The following is a 22,211-nucleotide window of genomic DNA, read 5'->3' as shown; positions in this document are numbered from 1 at the left end:
ATGTGTCTTTATAATACTAAAGTAAGGGAGTTGGCAGAGTTCAATTTTTAAGCTCCACTCTCCTGCCGTTTCCTTAAATTAAATCTCACTTGCTACGTTTCTTTTTTGCAGATCTGAACTTTTGCAGGAGTTTGCAAACTGTTTTTCTGTGTGCTGTTTATGAAGCTCCTTGGCCTCTTCCAAGGTCTTCTGCTCCACCAATCAATGGCCACCGCAAACCACCACACAGTGTCACATCCTGTCCAGAATCCAGTTGTCGTGTAACTTGCTGCAGACTGGTTGTTCCCTCGTGGCCACGCCCACCACCAGTAGTGGCTAATGTATAATCACCCACACCTGCAGTGAGTGCATTGGAGCTCATTCCCCTTAGTGTTTCCTTGTTGTTCCTCTTGCGGTGTTATTTTCATACTCAGTCTTGGCATTGTGATCGCAGGTTCTGGCTTTTAAAAAATCTGTTTCTGATCTCTTGGTTGTCTGGATTAGCTCTGTAATTTGAGCTTTCTGATTTGTTCTGGTTCTGACTTTTGGATCCTGTTTGCCAATCACCTGCCCTTGTTTGGTTCCTTGACCCCATCCTTAGTGATACCCTCGAGGCTTGGGTACTTGTTTGCCCCCTCAGCTTAGCCATTGGCCTTCTCAGTCCTGTCAGCACTGAGTACTCAGATACTCCCCAGCCAACAGGGAACACACTGACATACTGTATAGAAGAGCTGGCTACGTGGGTGTTTGCAGTTCAGGCATGTGACCTTTGGCCTGAGACAGTGCCTCACGCTTAGGACCTCCTCAATGTAACTGTATTTCCTTTAACTCTGTCCTGTTGTTTTGAGACACTTTTTGGCCGTACGGGTTAATAATTAGCTTAGCATGATGGTTGTGTAACAGAACGGCAGCCTAGTGGTTAGCACTGTGGCATCACACTTCCTGGATTGGGGATTTGAAAATGTGTATTTAGCGTTAGCGTGCTATTCCCGTGTTTGTCTGGGGAATCTCTGGTTCCCTTGCACTGTCGAAAAAATATCCAGTTAGGTGAATGTGTGTCTCTGAATAGAGCACAGAGAGAGATTTATGTGATGGACTGGCGTCCCATTCAGGGTGGCTCCCCTGCCCAGCACTCTGAGAGTCCTGTCTTTGCCTGTGAGCTTTGCTCTGTACTGTCACAAACGCTCGTCATTGCTGACACTGCCCTGTTTCTCTTGTCATGATGATTTGAAGCAAGCACCTGCGGGAGCTGCAGTTTCAGCCAGGTGACCCTTTCACTGTCTGACATTGACAGACCGAGCGCTCTCTGTCAGTACTCTGAATGACTTGCTTACCCACGTTGCCTTTGGCCAAGGGCGAGATAGAGCTTTAAGGACGGACAGAAAGTGACCCTTTCTTAGGTACCCCGGGGCAGGGTAATGGATACCGTCAGCTGTTACTGGGTAATGTGGAGTCCAGAGCGAGCTGCCTTTCCCAAAATGGAGTTAACGGGGATGTATGTCGATATGGGAGATGCCGGGCTGGACAGCCAATTCCTGGGAAGCCGCCATGTCTGTTCCCACCCCATCCAACTTGCGCCCCCGGCTTTCATACCTACGAGCCTTCAGCTCGAACACCACCTCATGCTCAGGTGTCACAGAGCAGTACCTCACCCCGGCGACACCAGACATGGACTGTTATGAAGCAGCGGCAACCCACACGCCATCTGTGACAGAGTGACAGGTGGGAGGGAGGGGAGGGGACGGACAGCGTCTACCTCCAAGCCAAGCGACAGCAGGTAGCTAATCGGAAGGTTCCAGGGCAGCGGAGGTGGGGATGTATCTTCCGGAAACAAAAAAGCTGTCAAGGTACACAGCTGTGCAATTTCCTCCAGGAATAAATAACTTGGCATAAAACTAAATACAAATAATGGTAAGAATAATAATAATAATATAAGGAACAGTAGCATAGGTGTGAGGAATGTTAAATGGTGTTATCTTACCAACACGCAGGTGCTTGTACAGTACACATAATAAACACCCATGTCAACAACTGCTGGGGTTCAGGAACATCTGGCAGCTTGACCAGACCTGGGTCTCGGTGTCAAGCGCTAATGCTTTGCTGTGGTAAACTGGGCCGGGTCACTGGTTTGGCAGCTGTTTCATGTTTCCATCCCTGCCAGTCTCTCTTCTTTCGACCCCTCTTCACCATTTATTCACATCTTTCCCCGATGAGGCACATCTGTTTATTTTGTGTGACTTTTTAAAGAAAAACAAGCCATTTTGAGCCCCACCCAAAAAAACGAAGCATCTGTCAGCTTAAGCCGTGCCGGAATTTTGCTCCTGCGGCTGAAGAAATCGATCACCATTAAAAGGTCGTTATTCCCATGCGTGGGTGAAGAGTGTGTTTTAAGGGCATCTCCACGACGTTTTATAGCGTGCTCAGTTTGCCAGATGAGAAGGAATGGGTACCACCGTCATGTGAAAATGACGGTGGAGGAAAAAACGACCCCTTCTCACATTCAATGATGAGGCGAGGGCCAAATGCTGAGTGACGATTTTACCCAGAATACCACATTTGGATAAGGGCTCCGGGACATGCTTGCGTACCTCTGTGTGGGACAGGGCTGCAGGCTGTCTTTATACATCTTTTAATTTGTTCGTCTTTTTCTCTTCTGTCTTCACAGGCTGTGGAAACGAACCTGGCTTCGAAGGACAGCCACTGGGTGTTTGTGAACGAGGTATGGAAAGCCCGCCGTCAGCACGTCTGAACCGCTCCCCGCCCCGTCTGCCTTTGCGCTGTAATGCTAACGGATCGCTCGTGTTTACAGCACCTGCACTCCGCCCCCAGCGTGTGTCGCCTGCTCCCTGCCTGTGAAAAATACCTCCGTTTCATCCGCTCCAGAGCAGAGATGTCAGTATCAGCTGTCCCTGGAGACAGTGGCCGTAGCCAGGTGTAATTAATGTCTTTAGCCACGGGCCTCTGTGTCAGATTGTTTTGATAATTCATTCAGATGGGCCAACCTTATCATTAACCAATAATATATTTGGAAGCGGTGAGTAACAGGGGAGGCCACCAATCAGCTGTCAGCTGGGGCGGGTGCCTCTGTGGCCCCGCCCCAATATACACTCCGGCCAACCAAATAATTCACACGGCAGAGGGGCAATAAACTGGGAATCTGCTGCGTTTCCTGTTTTTTGCCCCCTTCACCTTTTAAAAATGAATCAGATTCCTACTTTTCCTGAGTGAAAAGGCAGTTTCATACTCATTACTGGCAAAAAAATAACAATCGGCTCAGTGTTTTTGGACCAGTGTAAACAATCCAAACCTGCGTTGATGTGCGTCCCGTTTCATTGAACCCCAAATAATGAACATTCGCTCGTGTTACGTTTCTCCCTTTACTGTTGGTTTCGATTATGAGGGACGAGCAGAGAGAGCAGCTGAAATTCTGTGCCTCTTAAAGTCCCAGCTTAGAGTGACTTTCCGACAGGGAACCTTCCGGTGAACTTTCAGGGATCGGCAACGCGGGGCGTCCTGCCTGCTAACAGAAAAACCGACACGTTTTACATGTCGCTCTGAGGGAGGGGGGAGTGTAAAAATAAACTCACCTCATCATACCCCTCTGCTGGATTTAAAGCTATTTTTTCCCTATAAGTTATCCACCTTATTAACGTTATTTGACGGAATCAGGATGAACACTATTTTTGTTCCTGTAGCATGTCGGTCATAAGGTGGCTTTAGTCAAACCCAGTACGTGAGTCCCCCCCCCCCGGCGAAAAATTCAGCAAGCTTTTTTCCTGTAAGTGAGAGTAGCACACGTATAAACAATGCCATCCGTTCATTTAGATAAACTAAAAAAATGTAAAATGGACTTTTTAAACCGCCTACCACCAACTGAATTCCAGGGGGCAGAGCAAGAGCAGCAATGCTGATTTCATAGCAGACACCGCCAATTACTGTTGAGCTTGCATGTTTAAAAATAAATGCTTTATTGTTTTTTTTTTTATAGCATCATTCATTGTTTTGGCTCCTCTGAATCCCTCCCATGGTCCAAAGATACACAGTTCAGTGGTTTGACAACGCCACATTGTCCTTAGCGAGTCTCAAGTGATTGTAACCTGGACTCGGGCGAGGACGGCTGTATGATTTGCTGTCGGCGGTTATGTAACGCTTGTAATTAGGGGGCAGAGGGAGGCGATTGCTGTAGCGATGCCTTACGGTATAACTGGGAAACGTTAACGTCAGGTGGAGGTCGATGCTACGTAGGGTCACCCGTTATGCCTGGGGTGTGGAGTTACTGAACAAGATGGGAAATATCGAGAAAACACGAAGCCAGAGATCCCCTGGCAGGTGTTAATCAATGGTGTATGAGTTTTAACGCTCGTGCAAATGCATGCCTTCATTCCTCATCATGTTTGAGATATTGATTAGCTCCTCCGCTGAATAGCCGGTATGTCTACTGTACGACTTCATTAGGTCTTATTTGGCTGAATGCAAATATGCCCTGTGATGAACTGGTCTCCCATCCAGTGTGTCTCCCATAATGCCCTGGGCTTTCTGGGGAAGACTTCAAGCCCACCAGATAAGCACTTATCGAAAATGGATGAAGGAAATAAAGTAAGACTTACCCGCGGTCGCATGCGCCGGATATGAGCGAGTGTCTTAAATGCGCGTGACGAGATCATACGTTTCAAACTACCGAGGCGGGATCATGTGTTTTAAAAGGGTCGTTATTTGCGCTGTCTCATGCGTCTAAATATAAAAACAAAATGATTTGCCAAAAAAAATATGCTACGGTGAACGACAGCATCCACTTCCCTGCTCCTTCGCTAATAAATGAATCCCAAATCTGTGGGAGTACTCATTTTAGCAACAGTCTTCTGGATATTTCACCCCCCTCCCCTTCTACACCCCCGAGCTGACAGCCGCTGATTCTGGGATGTGTCATGTGATCAGGCTGTCTGTCTCATGTTCTCTGCAGTCGGCGAGCAGACTTTCAGACCTGTCGCTTTTTATTTGCCCTGATGATTCTCCTTGTGAGGCTAGCTTACACTCCTGCACGTTGTTGCTGAGCTCTACCACGCCTGGCAAGAGTTTCATGGTAGTTAGCTTTATGGATCTCTGGCTCAAAAGGGTATGGAAGCAGCTAAGACACATTTACGAAGGTACAGTACTTCGTAATACTATTAAATTTTAATTATTTAGCTTGATATGCACCCCCTCCCTTTGATATGCACCCCCCTCCACCTGACATGCACCCCCCTCCTCTTAACATGCACCCCCTCCTCTTAACATGCACCCCCCTCCTCTTAACATGCACCCCCTCCTCTTAACATGCACCCCCCTCCTCTTGACATAGCCCCTGAACGGTATCAGATGGTGAACAGATTCTCTATAGATCCTGTTCTGGCAGGGTGACCGACATCCCTCTCCAAATTCTCTTAGAGATTTGAGCTGTGCGCCGGCGTGCCTCTTAAAGCTCTTCAGACCCGCTGGCATCGCCCCAGTGACATCGCCGCGGCAACAAGGCAGGCCTCAGAGTTCCGGAGCATCAAAGTCATTTGCTATTTTAATTGCCCACATCAAAGTATGAACCTCGGCCTTACAAACCGCGGATTAAAACTTTATAGTGGTAAATGGCCCCGACTCCAGTCGTTAGACGACCCACAGGCTTCTCTGTGGGGGGTAGGGGGTGTTTTTTTGATTTAAGAGCCTGTCTTCATTTTTATTTTATTTTTGGCTGGGTAGCCACTTTTTTACCATAACCAAAAAAAATAAATAATCGGAATGCCTGGCATTTTCCCAAGCTAGTGATTGGGCGAGTCTGCGAAGGCCCAGTGTCAAACTGGAGATTCCTACCCCAAGGCTGCAAGCTGTGTGTTTATTGGTCCGTTTGTGTGCATTCAGGTAGCTGCCGTCCAATTGGACCGAGTTACCTCTGTGTTTATCCAAGCGCTGACCCGCGAGAAAGAGGAGAGTCCTGGGCTCGGCCTGTGCCGTGCTGGGGGCTCAGTCTTTATCAAATGTTCTTTATGCTGTTTGTTCCCGTTGAGGTAACAATATTGTAATGCACTTCCATGCACCGACATGGGGGTCCAACTCTGTATTCCTATTTCTGCTTTTTGTTTGTGCTGCCTTCACGGCCAAGTAGGTCGGCCTGAATGCGAGCCGCAGCTTAATGAACAAAATGAGAGTGTATAACAGCCTCGCCGCAACTGCACAGCTTTCACCTCCCCCCCTCCCGTTTTGCTGTCCTTTTTGTGTCGGCCATTTTGTAAGCGCATTAGCGCTGCGGTAAACCTTTCAGCCGCTCGCAGTCAGGTTCGCATCACCGACTCTGCGCCTCAGAAAAGAGCGACCGGCTGCACTTTCCGAAGGAAGCCGCGCACCGAAAAGATGGGGGAGGCCCGAAGGTGCGCTGACCCCCCCCCCCCCCCCCCCAGCACACGTGCCGGGAGAAGCTCGTGGGGCTGGAGGGCTCCCCTCCTGGTGGGGGCGATGTGGAGTGTTTATCGTGAAGATGTTTTCATGTCTTTCTACTGTGAATACCAATTTATATTGGTGATATTAAAAATGCAACTTAGTTAGCCCTTGCTATTGCTTTAGTACTCCATCAGGTACACCCTTGGTAAGTACATACTTGGTAAGTACACACTTGGTAAGTACACCCTTGGTAAGTACACACTTGGTAAGTACACACTTGCTACATGCAGCAGTTTTATGTAAAAGCCCAGCCTTCTGGTTGAGTCGAGCTGAGTGTCTTGTTTCATACCACCTGGCCAGTACGTGAGGCAAGCACCTTGATCATGTGACATACTGAAGTGCCCCCCCCCCCCCCCCCCCCGCAGAGACTGGTCTTTGACCGCTTGCCTGCATCAGCTGCATGATCAAGCTAGACTTACAGGAAGGTCAGTTGATTGCTGTGTTTGGGCGGGTGTCATCGTCGCGGTTTTGGCCCTCGACTCCACCAGGTCTCCTGTTGCTGGTCACATGTGTTGTTGCTCCTAAGCCAGACGCAATACTCCACTGTTCTGATCTGGTTTTACATCATTCTCCAACACCCAGAGGCATTAACGCAGTTGGGACGGCGACCTCATCCAGAATTCCACAACTGTTTCCTTTTGACTCCCTGTGGCCCCCTCCCCCAACACTTCTCTACCCCTCTCCCCATCTCACACTCTCTCTCCCTTTCTCGGCAGGAGATCAGCGATGCAGAGATCCTGGAACTGGCACACAGTGCTCTGGGGCGGTTGACGGTCATCCGCCAGATCTTCCCGCTGTGGAAGGACAGCAATGCCCGATGCATGAGAAACAACCACCGCATCTCCTCGCTGCTGTGCGATCCCCAGGAGGGCTACCTCCAATCCCTGGAGGTCAGTGAGATGCTCCTCCCCCTCCCCCCTCCAAGATTCATGCTGTTTGGTTACAGACCACCACCGCTGCAGGTCTCTGTTGCATAGACTTGAGAGGTAGCTCTTCTGCTTCTGAGATGGTGCCTCCGGAGACGCTGCAGCCACCTAGACTGAGGCAGACAATCGCAAGCTATTATGACATCACTCGCAAGACCCCTGATTTCACACATCCCAGGAGATGACCAGCACGGTTCCTGCTTAGGTCAGGCGTCGGCCACCCTGCCTAATTACAGCTCTCAGAGAGGAATGCTAATCATTAATGTTAACATGAATTCTTAGCAGCGATAATATTACTGACAATTAACATATCAAAGTAGCTTTAAACTGTGTGTGAAGCCTCAGACATGAGATACATTAATTGAGTTTAAACCAATAGAGAAGGGTGACAAAGAATTAGCTATTTGTAATTAGATCATTCAATTTATTTCAAATTTAGGCAAAGTATATTTGGGCAACTCCTTCAACCAGACTTAAAAATGTCTTCAGCTACACACTGAAAGATCACAGTACTCAAAGATATATTCACATCTGAAAAGAAAACAAGTACCCCCCCACCCCAAAAATAATCACGCAAAGACAAAAAAAACTAACATGATTAGTATACTTGCCTAGTCTGCCCAGTCTGGCACCCCCCCAGCCCCCAAACGTTCCCTCCCCAACCCTTAGATCAGCATCTACCATTGACGCGCCCCCCCCCGGGTCAATAACTTTACCCTTCGTCACCAAACCCCTACCCCACCTCAAACCCCCCCCCCTGCACACAGACCATGCCGACGTTTCTGAGAGCCCCCCCCAGCTGCACCCTTTGTTGGGAGCAGATGTTTCAGCTTCATGAAGATCCTTGCAATAATTTATGCAAAGGGCAGATAACTGGTCTTTGATGTCCAATCACCTCCAAGACACCCCAATGCAAACCCAAATGTATATTTTTGTTGACAAAATAAGCAAACTGACACCTCATTCTTTCGTGGGCAAATTTACTTCCCTCTTGTTGCCGTGGGAAACCATCAGGTTGGAAGATATAGAACCAGTACGTGAAACTTTATCGATAAGAGCTGCCCCAGTCCCCAAGTCGCGGCGTCAGCAATAAGACCCGCCCCTCAGCCCTACGGCAGGCCCACTGCCTGTCCCAGCTGCTCAGCTCACTTTTTAGTAAAATAGGCCAGCTGTACTTCCATACAATTACACTAAGGAGGGATTATGGTAATAACGTATACCACGGTCTTTTGGGTATTCTGCAGCATTTCAAAATATTAGCAACAAAATAATTTGCTCAGTTAATTTTACCACTAATATTTCAAAATTCCACAGCACAGAGTTGCTTTCGCAACTCAATGCCGTGAAAATTCCATATACCGTGTCGTTTATATAAATTCCATATAAATGTCGTTTATCTAGGACATACGTTGTAGGACCTCATAGAGGATTTACTGTTACAAAGTTCCATGTTCTTCACAGTTACTGATGTTGCTCATTAAAAGCTTCTGTAAAGAACCACATCATTATACTTTGTCATGGAAGCCCAGGACTGCAAAATGAGATGAATCAGACCATCATTTTCGAGACACCAATGCTTGTTTGCCCTTTCCGAATGTCCAAATAAAGAGTTACAGAGGATTAGCGACATCTTCGCACGGAGTGTTTACAAGTAGGCTGCCAGGGAAGTAGCATTTTCTGCATGTTCTTCTGTTTTTATCCCCTGCGAGCGAGGTGATGAAGTCTTATTAATGCAGAGGCTTGTTCGCCGGTTTGTTTTGGATGCAGCTGTGATGTCTTAGCATGCTGCCCGCTGCTTACCGGGTACACAGCAGCACCCACCACAGGGGCCTTCACGGAAACATCGCTGATCCACATACTGCTGGAAAATTTTAGCCTTTCTGTGTGCGTGTTTAATCTCAGCCTAACTGAAAAGCTACCTAATGTACCTTTCCAGCCTTATCGTTTATTTCCTCGTCCTATTGGTGTGTTTTTTTAATAGTAATTGTGTTTATTGTGTTTCTGTCTGGTAACACTTTACTTGACGGGGCACAAATAATATAGTATTATGCTATTACTTATATATTAATTAACCACAGACTAAGTCCTAGTTACATTAATCACATATTTGTTCATCATTAATGAATTGCAATGCAATTTTTATCCCAAGCAGTTACCATATTTGTTACTATATCTAATTCTGTAAACCTTTGTTAATTACTGAAGGAACAAATCATGAATAACACAAGTGAAATGCTGATCTCATGTTTGTTCATCATTAATGAATCATGATGTATCTTTTATCTCAAGTAGTGACTAAATTTGTTCATGATTTGTATTTGTGTCCCGTCAAGTAAAGTGTTAGTTTTTTTTGCCATGGTCTAATTTCTGGTAAAGCTGGTGTTGCAGATTAGCATAATAGTACGTTAAAAATATGTTTGGCTTGCAACTATCACATCCTCCATAACACACTATTGTTATGCACGCACTTCCTGCTAACTAGTTACAGGTACTGTAAGAACTTGCAAAAAGGCAAAACAAAAAACAAAAATGAGATGGTTTTTACTTACCTGGTAACATGGTTCTTCTTTAAGGGATGAGGTTCCATTACTTTGGAATTACTGTAATGCAAGTTTAGTCATTAAATGTTATATTCAGAGATATTACACAGGGGGTGTCTGCTGGTTCTGTGTTGATGTGCAGTGTAGCAGGTCATTGGTTCAAATCCCAGGGTTGCCTGGGTGATTTCACCTTTGTACCCCTAATACAGCCTGTAATCTTTGCTCCAGAGATTCTCTCATCCTGCTTTCTCAAGAAAAAAAGATCTACGTCTTTTTGGAAAAAAGTCTCAGCTGAAACATACGTATCGGATAAGCAGTCCTGTAACATGGACGGATCGAGTCGGAAGTGTTTACCTCCGTCATCTTTACTTACACACTGATTGCATTTACCATATAACAGGCAGCCCATGCAGTGATATGTACTCTGTGCTTAGTGTTATAAATGGAGATTGTAAGTGTGCCGTGTTTTATCCTCGTGTAAAACCCTCCTTAACAGTGGCAGATTTACTGGTGGCACTGACTGGATCCCGTGCTGTAAATCTCTCCCATGTTACCCCGCCTCGGTTCTCGTACTGCAGTGCTTTGGCTGAACTTTAGCGATCTGTCTTCGTGTGCCGGGTGCTGATTGGCTGAGGGAAGCCCTGGTGAGTGTGTGTGCACGTGCGTGTTGCTTGGACGGGCCAGGACCCCGTCTTCACTTGGCTGACAGCGGTGTACTGACTGAGCCGCTGCCTGCCGTCTTTATGACCCTGCGCTGTCACTGTTTATGTGAAGTTTAATACCAAATGGGCTTCGTATCCAGCTTTTTCATGGCACGAATGTGACGTCCTTTTGGTATCACCATCCTGGAGCCCCCGCCCCCCCCCCCCCCTCCCCTCCCATATACATGCCCTCCTGAATCCTTGACCAGAGTGAGCAATTAGAGGATGGTTCAAGGATGGATGGATGATTGTTGGATGGATGGATGGATGACTGTTGGATGGATGGATGGATGATTGTTGGATGGATGGATGGATGGATGGATGGATGACTGATGGATGGATGGATGGATGGATGGATGATTGTTGGATGGATGGATGGATGGATGAATGTTGGAGGGATAAATGGATTTGGATGGATGGATGGATGACTGATGGATGGATGGATGGATGGATGATTGTTGGATGGATGGATGGATGAATGTTGGAGGGATAAATGGATTTGGGTGGATGGATGGATGGATACCTTAGATGTATTTCTATATACATTCATACAGGGTGCCGATTCTTTTTGAGCTGCTGTTTGCACCTTTTATTTAGTTCTGATTTCCCGCCAGGCTGCGTTTCCAGCCCCCGGGTTCTGCTGTCTAACTTGATTCCCTCTTCATGCCTGTTTAGGTCTCCAACCTGTACCTGTATGACAGCGTGCTGATGCTGGCCAACGCCTTCTACAGGAAGTTAGAGGACAGGAAGTGGCACAGCATGGCCAGCCTGAACTGCATCAGGAAGTCCACCAAGCCGTGGAACGGGGGCTGGTCCATGCTGGAGACCATTCAGAAGGTGGGGGGGGGGAGGCGCTCTCCTCTTCTGCATGCTGCTTCTTCATATGGGCCAGATGTTCTAACGCCTCATTTACTCCTCCCTCCGCTTACTGTGCATGTCTGTCTTTCACCACGGCAGAATGCCTTATTTGGGCGGCTCAGTCAGCGTGCAGACTGTGTGTGTTTTTCCCCGTGTCTGCATGGATTCCCCACTGACTGCCCATTTTCCGGTGCTGAGAGGCATGTCCTTTCGGGGGACTGCCCCCACTGCACCCGCAACTGAAGAGCGAATTTCCGAATCTCACTCGGTCTACAGCATACGTTTTTGAGAACATTCTGTGGGCTTAGTGAGTGTTGGAAATGTAACTTAAGTGCTTCATTGGATTAGCTTAAGAAGAGTGGAGTGAGTGAGTTTTGGAAAGTTGCTCTTCGGTTCAAATATGAACTACTATAAAACTGTTTTAAGCGTTTCCAGCAGTTTATGTTTGACATGCCAGTTTGCGTTTTTCACTTTTGCCTGTGGGATCAACATGTCAGGTAGCCTGGTGCACATTGACAGTGTGAAGATGGGCCCGTATGACGTAAATGCCTTACGCTTCTTCATTATGATGTTGGAGCTGCGTGTGCGCATGGACTGGACTTCCATCTGGTCCTTCAGCTCACCCTCCTTCCAAACGCTGCCTGGATGGACAGGCATGGCCTGGGCGTTTCCTGGACTGACACTGCACATGCATGTCATCTTTCAGGTTCTATACTTAGCTGTGTAGTGGCTGCTATTCAGACCTCAGGAATGAGAAGAGTGAGGCTCTTTGCTATTTTATTCCAGTGTAACCCACTGGTGTCCTTGTCATTTGTGCTATTACTGTAAAAACCAGGCAGTTACGCTCGTTGCTGTTTCTGTTCCACTCCCATCCTCTCGCTCTTGTTTTTACGGCTGACCTGCAGTGCTGAAGTGGCACTGGAGGCTTTGCTCGGTTCCCCGGTTGGGAATTTGTCAGACTTGCAGTGATTGAGTGACAGCTGACTTTTTCGCAGCCTTTCGTGGGGGGGGGGGGGGAGAAGCCAGATGTAGGCCCTAAGCAGGCGGGAAGGAGGTGGACACACCAGAGATGGCAGACACATGTAGCTAGAGAGTTTTGCCAGAACCTCGAGGACGGGGAATGTGTCCCTTGCATTTTATCTCTGTGTGTCATTGTAATTTTCTTGTGCACTCATGCTCGTTATCTTGCTGCGAGGTTGCTGGTATCTGGCCCGAAAATCAGGCAGATGTTTCTGTGTTTTCGCAAAGAGTTACGGAGTGAGGTCACGGCTGTGAAATCGCATTACTGTTTATGCTGACAAGGCGCTATGCCAGTGAGAGCCTGCAGGGCGGCAGTCTAAACTACAGGCTGCCGTGCGTTCCCTGTACAACCACAGTGTGGCGTGGAGGACACCTAAGGCGGTCATGTGAGGCGTCTGTGTTTTGAGCCGGGGAGTCGCTCCTGGGTGGGAAGTGGCTCCTGCATGGCGTCCCTGGGTGACACGGCTGGGAGGAGGTGTACAGGTCAGCCTGTGCCTGGGGGGCAGGTACGAAGTGGTAGGAAGACAGAGTCCCACTGGAGCCCTGCTGGCACGCTGTCTGTGGCATTGAACCCCCTCCCCCCCCCACAATGACCCAGTCTGTAGTGCTGAAATCCATCCTCTATGGCCCTGTCTGTGGTGCTGAACCCCCCCCCCCCCCCACAATGACCCAGTCTGTAGTGCTGAAATCCATCCTCTATGGCCCTGTCTGTGGTGCTGAAATCCCCCCCCCCCCCCATGGCCCTGCCTGTGGTGCTGAAATCAATCCTCTATGGCCCTGTCTGTGGTGCTGAAATCCCCCCCCCCCCATGGCCCTGTCTGTGGTGCTGAACCCCCCCCCACCCCCCCCCCCCACAATGACCCAGTCTGTAGTGCTGAAATCCATCCTCTATGGCCCTGTCTGTGGTGCTGAAATCCCCCCCCCCATGGCCCTGTCTGTGGTGCTGAAATCCCCCCCCCCCATGGCCCTGTCTGTGGTGCTGAAATCACCACCCTCCCGCAGCCCTATCCATACTGCTGAGTTTGACTCTCTCTAGAGACACCGTCCGTGGTGCCGAATCTGACTGAGTGCCGCTGTCACACTGCCCGTGGTGCCGAGTCTAACACAGAGTTCAGCCATCACTCCGACCTGTTACGCTGTCCGTGGTGCTGAGTTGGGCTCCTATTGCAGTTATTTTATGATACCATCCCAGGTGATACCACGCCTGATTCTATCCCAGGTGATACCACGCCTGATTCTATCCCAGGTGATACCACGCCTGATTCTATCCCAGGTGATACCACGCCTGATTCTATCCCAGGTGATACCACGCCTGATTCTATCCCAGGTGATACCACGCCTGATTCTATCCCAGGTGATACCACGCCTGATTCTATCCCAGGTGATACCACGCCTGATTCTATCCCAGGTGATATCACGCCTGATTCTATCCCAGGTGATACCACGCCTGATTCTATCCCAGGTGATACCACGCCTGATTCTATCACAGGTGATACCACGCCTGATTCTATCCCAGGTGATACCACGCCTGATTCTATCCCAGGTGATACCACGCCTGATTCTATCACAGGTGATACCACGCCTGATTCTATCCCAGGTGATACCACGCCTGATTCTATCCCAGGTGATACCACGCCTGATTCTATCCCAGGTGATACCACGCCTGATTCTGTCACAGGTGATACCACGCCTGATTCTATCCCAGGTGATACCACGCCTGATTCTATCCCAGGTGATACCACGCCTGATTCTATCCCAGGTGATACCACGCCTGATTCTATCCCAGGTGATACCACGCCTGATTCTATCACAGGTGATACCACGCCTGATTCTATCCCAGGTGATACCACGCCTGATTCTATCCCAGGTGATACCACGCCTGATTCTATCCCAGGTGATACCACGCCTGATTCTGTCACAGGTGATACCACGCCTGATTCTATCCCAGGTGATACCACGCCTGATTCTATCACAGGTGATACCACGCCTGATTCTGTCACAGGTGATACCATACCTGATTCTATCCCAGGTGATACCACGCCTGATTCTATCCCAGGTGATACCACGCCTGATGCCATCTCATCCCTTCCATGCCCCCATCCTGGCTCGATGTTCATGGCACTAAGTTCTGGTCCTATCCCAGACCGTGCCGCTGTCTATGGTGCTGATCTGCATGCTTAGGGACACAGACACACACATCTGTCTGTGATTTTATATGCAGTGAGGATGAGAGCATAGTAAATGTTAATTGTCAGTGTTTATATCCAAGTCAATCCCATGCTGCATGTACCCATTGTTACATCTTTGTCCCCATCTCCTATCTTCGGCTCGTTATGCTGTCCGATTCAGGCAGCTCCGACGTCACGTCATTTATCCTCCACACAGGGACGCATCACCGGACTCACCGGCGTCATGGACTTCCGTGACAGCGGCTCCAACTCGCACGTCCAGTTTGAGATCCTGGGCACGAGCTACAGCGAGACGTTTGGAAAGGACGTGAAGCGGGTGAGCTTGTTTTCCCGAATGTGATGCCATAATCGTTCAGTGTCCCTGTTGCTATGCTCATCATTCCTTACATTCTGGGGGAGGGCTTTTCAGGCCCGCCATCTTGGGAGGACAATTGGGAAAGTTGCCCTGACCCTGAGCCTGGGCCGGGAGGGGGTGAAGAGAGAATATCATGGGGGCCCATTTGAAGTAATTTTGTCAGAGAGCTGGGAATAATAGGTGGTGGATCTGGCAGTGATAGGAGGTACCTGGTGGTGCAGGAGACTCCAAGGTATATGGGCAGATTAACCTTTACCACCCACCATTACCAGCAAGTTTGTGCTGGTGGTCAGTTTCTGACACTTTAGAGTCTCTTTGCTTTGGTTGTTGTGAGATACAGTTTTGTTTACGAGGCTCTGACAGTTTGAATGAACTCGTTGACTACTTACTTTACTGGCTAGGCATGAAGCACCATTATCCTTAATTAGTTAGATTTACCTTTGACTATTTAGCATATGCCTTTATCCAAAGTGACGTACAACCGCGGGTGCAGGGACAGCCAGTCCCTGGAACTGTTGAAGAGCAAATTTATGAACCTCACTCAGTCCGTGGAATATGTTCTGTGGATTTTAATGAGTTTTGGGTATTTGATGCAAGTTCTTCATTGGACTATCTGAGTAAGTTTTGTTCCCAGTGTTGTAACATATGACAAAGCAAAAAAAAAAAAGGAATTTAATCTTCAGTTGGAGGTAAAGGGCCTTGCTCAAGGGCCCAGCAGTAAAATCACTCCACAAACCGTTTATTTACATGCCTCATTAAGCTGCAGTAACTCAAACGTGATGTGTATTTCAGGAAGTCTTTCACACGTCTGACTATGTGTTGATAGAAATAATCTTTAAACTCTATTACTCACTAGTTATCAGATGTATGCGTTGGTCTGCCAAGGAAAACACAGCTCTCATTAAAAAACATTTTCTTATAATGCATGAATGTGAAGTTAACGCAGCCACAAGTGTGACCGAGCTCTCACTGTGTGACTGCATCAGGTGTAAATTTTAATATTTATATAATGCCTGTCAATACCTTGAAAATACAAATGGAAGCCCTTATTCAGGTGTTTTTTTAGTTAATATGTAGATACCTTAATGGCGTTTGGCTCTAGAGAGATCCCTTTGTTATTGTGAAAATGAGAGCATCACTGTCGCTTTGCTTGCACGTTAATACCAAGGTTTTTTCTCACATATTCTTAGTTTTCCTCCCCTCAGTTCCACCCCCTCAAAAGCAGCCGTTGAAAACTAATTATCTGCTGTCATGTCTCTGATTTCAGCTATAATTTTGACTGCTGCCAGTCGACCCTCATCCGGCGTGCTCCTCAATGTTGGTTTACGATACGCTAGGAAATAAGAGGGCAAAAGGGTGCCTGTACCTATAATTACGGCATTTATCTCATATGGCGCGTGAGATGCGGGCCTAGATACCAGAAAGATACCACAGACAGGTGTGATGTGGATTACTCTGTACCTGCAGTATCCCAAAGGCAGCCAGGGAAATCCAGGTGTGATTTAGATCACTTGAGTACCCACAGCGTAATATAAAGTTTGCATAATTTATTAACAACTCATAATATGTGGCATAATCTTTTAAGCATTTTAAGTCCTATATCTCCTTGTGTCTCTAAGTAATTTAATTTCCACTCAAGCATCATGGAAGCACAAAGTGCCATGAATGTGAATTAATAATTGATTTCATACAATTTTTAAATGGGTGGTTGGATCTGTTTGGATACCTGTTTAAATAATACAATCGAATGTTTATGGCCATTATATGTATTAGATGTAGTAGAACATTAATAATGCAGATTTTGAATATATTAAGTATATTCTGTAAATCTGATCAGCCGATTGTATGTTTTTTTGTCTAGTTTTATTTAATATCTATTAGCGTTTTTGTCTGTATTTTTGTTTGAGTTCTTGTAATGGTGGCTGTACTTCTGATGTCATCGTCACAATGGAATCCTAATCAGAGACTGCCCCGATATTGCTCAATGTGACGCGCGCAGTTGGTCCGATCCCTTGCGAGCGGTTCTGTTCTGAGCGTGCCAGAAGTGCCAGTAGAACGTGGAGTTCGGTTTGAAATCGATGGTGCAGGGGAACCGCGATGGTAATGCGTAACGCAGATCGCCGAGAGCTGCAGACATGTTCTGTGGGCGGCTGGTTTCCTGGGAGGGAAGTCCTGTAGGAATTGCTTTCATCTGGAACCGAAAGCACAGAGAAGGTCCAGCACAGGTGTCGGTCTGTTTTTTCTTTTTTTTTTTGAAAACCTCCTCAGGAGTGTTAGAAAATTCCCTCAAAAATGAAAAAAAGTGCAACTGTCTGCTGTGCAGGTGAGTCTCTCTCTGTAGGAAGCCACTCTGCCAGCTCTATGCTGTCTGACGTCGTCTCTATCGGCCGGTGTTTTTTTCCCCCTCTTTTGTTTCCCGTGGTGCCCAGCCTATCTGTTCCGGCTCGGCCATCACCGTGATGGAAAACAGGGAGGCGATGCAGTCCGCGAAGAGGCGGGACGCGGACGAGGCGGTACCGTAATGAACATTTAATCACCGCGCATCCCAACTTGAATTATGAAGCCAATTTATCACATTATGAGCATTAGGGGCCGTGGGCCTGTGGTCATTTTCGCTGTACGCGCGAGACGAAGCTGGGGGCCTCACGCCGAGTGCATTTATTAAATGCAATGAAAGGGAAGGACAGCTAATGGCATGTCAGATGCACTCAACGCCGCTGTTGTTCATTATTACCACGGCCGCGGCCTCCGCCCGCGCCGCCGAAGGAGCAAATGGCATGACCTGGACACCACAGCAGGTGCTGGGCATGTGGCTCCTACCCCAGTGACTTGAAACAGAGGTTCGCAAGCTGGTTGGCTATCATTCTTGGAGCAGATGCATTGCATTCTGGGTAAATCTCCAGCCGCACACATTCAGCCGTTATGCGGTGTACCTTTACCCAAGTCTCTGTTACAGCCTTGGCCTGCGATCCTGCTCGTTCCCACACCGCACAAACAGGGAGCTTACGTAAAGGGGATGTCGGTGCTATTAGATTTAGAGCAAAGGAAGTGACATCACAGCTTTGTTCCACCTTACGGTGTCTCTGTGAAGATCCAGAGCGCGGCGTCTCCAGCCTGTGCACTGGTGAAGTCGCCCCAGCCACACGCTGTGAACCAGCACATTAAACCCTCCTCTTTGTTCTCGGTGTAAGTCTGGCCCCCATTGAGATTTTGGATCCACTTTCCGCTTTCTCTCCTTCTCACTAGAGGACCTTAAAGGAAACCGCTGGGATGCTGATTTGGCTGTCAGAGCTTGAGAGGGCGACGCTGGGGCCTGACGGGCCTTTATGGGCTCCTCCCAGCTTCTTGGTGCTGATTAAATCTCAACTGGGTGGCAGCGAGCTGGGGGGGGGCAGTTACTTCTTGTCTAACAGAGTGATAAAGGCGAGGGCTCATAATTTTTTATTTTTTTTATGAGCGAGGGCTCATAATGACAGGCAGGATCCAAACGAGACTTCTCGGGAGATTGAAGGCGGGCTGCCTTGGGTTATTCATTAGCCTGCGGGGGGCGCTAATGCTTTGAGCTCAAGGTGAGATGTTACACAGGATCGAGGTTTCGGCCTTGTCAGCGCTGGCCGCGAATGCTGATGGTAGGCTCCTGTGCCCTCTGGACGAGAGGGTAGAGGGGGCATTTATGTGGAGTGTCCCGCATATTAGCCGTGGGCATTATCGTGAGAATCCCCACCCATGATTAAAGCACAAACCCGAGATAAAAAAGTGCGCCATGACAGCCAGAACGAACCCTGGCCATGCATTATGCATGCCCCCCCTTTTCAAAAAAGCCCATGCCAGTAAGTGCCTCTCCACTAATATCGATTTAGTTTTATTCGCCGCGGTTTCTGTGTGTATTTTCGTGCTGCTCTGTTGCGTCTCCGAGGCGGGACCAAGCCGAAATGTTAAACGACGCCCCTCAATCGAGGCGCCACATAGTTCTGTGCCAGATTATACCAACGATGAGAAATTAAAAGGCAAACAGTTCATAGAAGTTGGGAAGAGAGACTCTTTATTCACGTACTTCTGACAGGAGGTGCTGCCAGAATGCTTCCAGATGATTCCGGAGTGGGCGGAGGATCTAGTTGGGTATGTGGAACGCGACTCGATTCCGGATACTTACTTAATCACTGGAAAAGAGTTATATCAAGGAAAAATGAATGCATCTGCCCAGTGAGGAATGAAGAAACGACAGCTTTCTTTCTTTCTATAAGAGCCATCTGCAGAGCCTCGTACCGGGGGGGGGGGGGGGGGGGGGCACCTGTCAAACGTCCTGCTCAACCAGCACGGACAGCTGAGGTGTCCCCTGGAGGATCCTGTAGCAGTGACTGGTCCCCATATGCTGTTTGGCTCAGTGGCGTTTTTCCGGCAACATAAATGAACTGACTTACACCTCCCCACCCCTGGGTGGCGCTATTGAAAAATGCCATGGTTTTCTGGTGCCTGTGTTTTCTAAAAACACACCCAAGAATAAGAGCGAGATGGGAAAGCGGTGCTAATGCCGGTCATCCTTACAGAGCAAACAATTTGATATTGTTATGATTCTCTAGGGCAGTTATCTACATGCTGGTTCATTTATGCACGTTATTGACTGAGAATAGTGGAGGATTTCATTTGTATATCAGTATTTTTTCTTGGATACTGGGATTTCTCTTTCATTAATTCAATTACATGCCTTATATTTGACTTTGGGAAAAATATTTATGGTAATTTCTTAAGAAAAAAACCTTTTCCCTGATGTCTTCGTGACTTACTTGTTCTTTCTATTTAATTTGTTGTTTTATTAGTCATGCGATTGAGCCCCAGGTAGCACAGCTACGTCGTCAGTGAGATTCCCATCCTTTCCTTTTTCCCTCCCTTGCTATCTTCCGCTCTCCCCTGGGATCGTCTAAACAAACAGGGCTCGGAGGAAACCTTTCGCTCCTTCTCGGAGCACATAAGCAAAGCGATTATTTCATTATTATTACTCATGCGGGTAAAAGCATCTCTGTCCAATTTCCAGTTTCTGCAGGGACCATTATGTCAAAGGGCCTCACGCAAAATGTGTCAGAATAACACAGTACAATACTCAGGGGTCCAGGAAACCTGAGACTTGCATCAATTTAATGTTTTTTTAAGCCCCAGGGTGACAGTTCTGACTGCTTTGTTTGCTTCAGTCTTTTTTTTTACTCAGTAGTGCACGTGTGCGATGTATATATAGCTCTGTAACTAATGGCAGGTTGAATGAATTAGCCATGGACTCAAGGGGGAGGGGCCAGTTCTGTGTGTTCTGTGGGTGGAGCCTAGTAGGACCGCCCCCGTTGTACTGAGCAGGCTTGCAGGAAATCAGTGTATAAATACAGAGATTAAATGCCTGCAAAAACAAAACTAGCCACTGCTCCCAACGTTTGAAAGTGCATCCCTGCCCGCCTATGTATATGCCTATGTTGTGTGAACCACATGAATTCTACATATGAATGGATAAAAATTGGTAAGTTTCTCCTGGATAAGAGCATCAGAAAACCCTGCTCTGATCAAATTTTGCTTTAAAGCTTAACCCTGGGTAGATGTCAAGAAATGACAGTTTGACGCTGGTGAATCAGAGGAAAGGTTACGGAAAGGCGGAAAGGGGAGCCGACGATCTTCATGCCCCCCCCTGCTCACCGACGCCATCCACCTGTCGCTCTGTTTACCTTTCCACGCCATCCTGCCTTCTCATGTCTTAGCGTGGATGAAGAATGTGCCTTGTGTGGAAGGGGGACTCTTCTGAAAGGTGACACTCAAAATGGGTTAGGTTGAAAATCCTGAGGGCCTCTGACTTTGGCAAGAGTGTCCCTGAAACGCCGCATATGTGTATCAACGTCACACCGTGTGCAGGAAGCCGGGGAGACGCCTAAAAGGACACATTGCGTGCATCTTGCCGGCGACCATGTGTGCCTCTGGGCAACCTGTCCAACTTTGTATCAAAGCCCAGCTCTGCAGAAATGTTGGGCCCGATCAAAGGTGAGGTGCGCCCCCTGTAGACACATAACTAGTAATACACACCTTCGAAAAACATGTGGTGCCGGTAGGAGCATGGGACCGGGGGAGGGGTGTAAGACAGGGTACCGCTTAGAGAACCGTCATGGTCGGAACGCTCAGAATAGGCCCCGGGACCGGGACTCCCCCTGCTGGTCGACTGCTGCGTGTGGCAACCAAACCCTCTTGGACCTGTTAAGTCACTGTTCCTCATCATTAATTAGAAACCAACAGGCAGGTTTGATTCAGAACCGTGCCTGTCCGTGGCTCACCTAGGGAAAATGGCCGGACATGCTCCCGACCTAGAGCGAAAACAAGCTTAATGCGACTTGTCCCCCAGAAACCCCCCCCCCCCCCCAATCCATATATAGACTAAAACGGTGGCTTGGATGGTTCAGGAAATGATGCCTTTTTATGTCCGGCCATAATTTGCGCAGCACTCTCCATGCCTGCCCGTGGCACCGCGAGACATTCCGCAGGTACCTCCCCTTCCGAAGGTTCATGGAGGAGAGCATTCCCCGCTAGATTAGCCGTGCCTTTGAACGCTCGTTAAGCGGTTTATTCTTAATGAGAGGAATGTTGTGGAGGCGCCTTGGGGGTTGGGCATCCGGACCTGCTTAGTCCTCGCCGTCCCCGGTCACACGGCGGATGCCTTTGAAGTGGGCAGCGTGCTGTTAGTCACTAACGAGTGTCGCTTTGATTAGCATTCCTGCAACTTTAATACGCCTTGATTAGGCGAGCAGCGCTCGCTCCCAAACCGGCGTGACCTCCACCGCGCTGTCACACGGGGTGTCACTAATGATCTGCTCGTGAGCAAATCTGCTCATTGATTACACCGTAATAAGCACCGGGACAATGCTCAAAACTGCCGCATGCGTCACAAGGACATTGTCAACAATGTAACGAAATGCGTCTGCTTATTTCAGTGGCATTTTTCAACGTTTCTGTACAAAATAAACTATAACGGGAGAATGAGAAAGTCAAGCAGTAGCTGGTTTTTGGCTTATGCTCCGTGTTTTTTTTTTTTGCTCCAAGGATCCAAGAGTAGACTTTCTTTGCACAGGAGCTATCTTACTTTGTTTGAGGAGAGCCATCCTCAATATTTAATGAAGTTATCAGCCATCAAAGACATATGATATATGTGTAGGGAATGG

General features: G+C 48.1%; 1 protein-coding gene across 1 annotated transcript in view; it reads left to right on the top strand.

Annotated features, from left to right (window-relative positions):
• Positions 1-22,211, top strand: part of grid1b (glutamate receptor, ionotropic, delta 1b) — a 250,694-nt gene that overhangs the window by 191,047 nt on the left and 37,436 nt on the right. The window contains 4 exon segments of the mRNA XM_023830787.2: positions 2,645-2,698; positions 7,158-7,331; positions 11,284-11,445; positions 14,872-14,991. Coding sequence (XP_023686555.1) covers positions 2,645-2,698; positions 7,158-7,331; positions 11,284-11,445; positions 14,872-14,991 — 510 coding nt within the window.

The sequence above is a fragment of the Paramormyrops kingsleyae genome, chromosome 20 (assembly GCF_048594095.1).
Source record: "Paramormyrops kingsleyae isolate MSU_618 chromosome 20, PKINGS_0.4, whole genome shotgun sequence".
NCBI classification, from domain to species: domain Eukaryota; kingdom Metazoa; phylum Chordata; class Actinopteri; order Osteoglossiformes; family Mormyridae; genus Paramormyrops; species Paramormyrops kingsleyae.
This window is presented reverse-complemented; position numbering and strand designations above follow the sequence as displayed.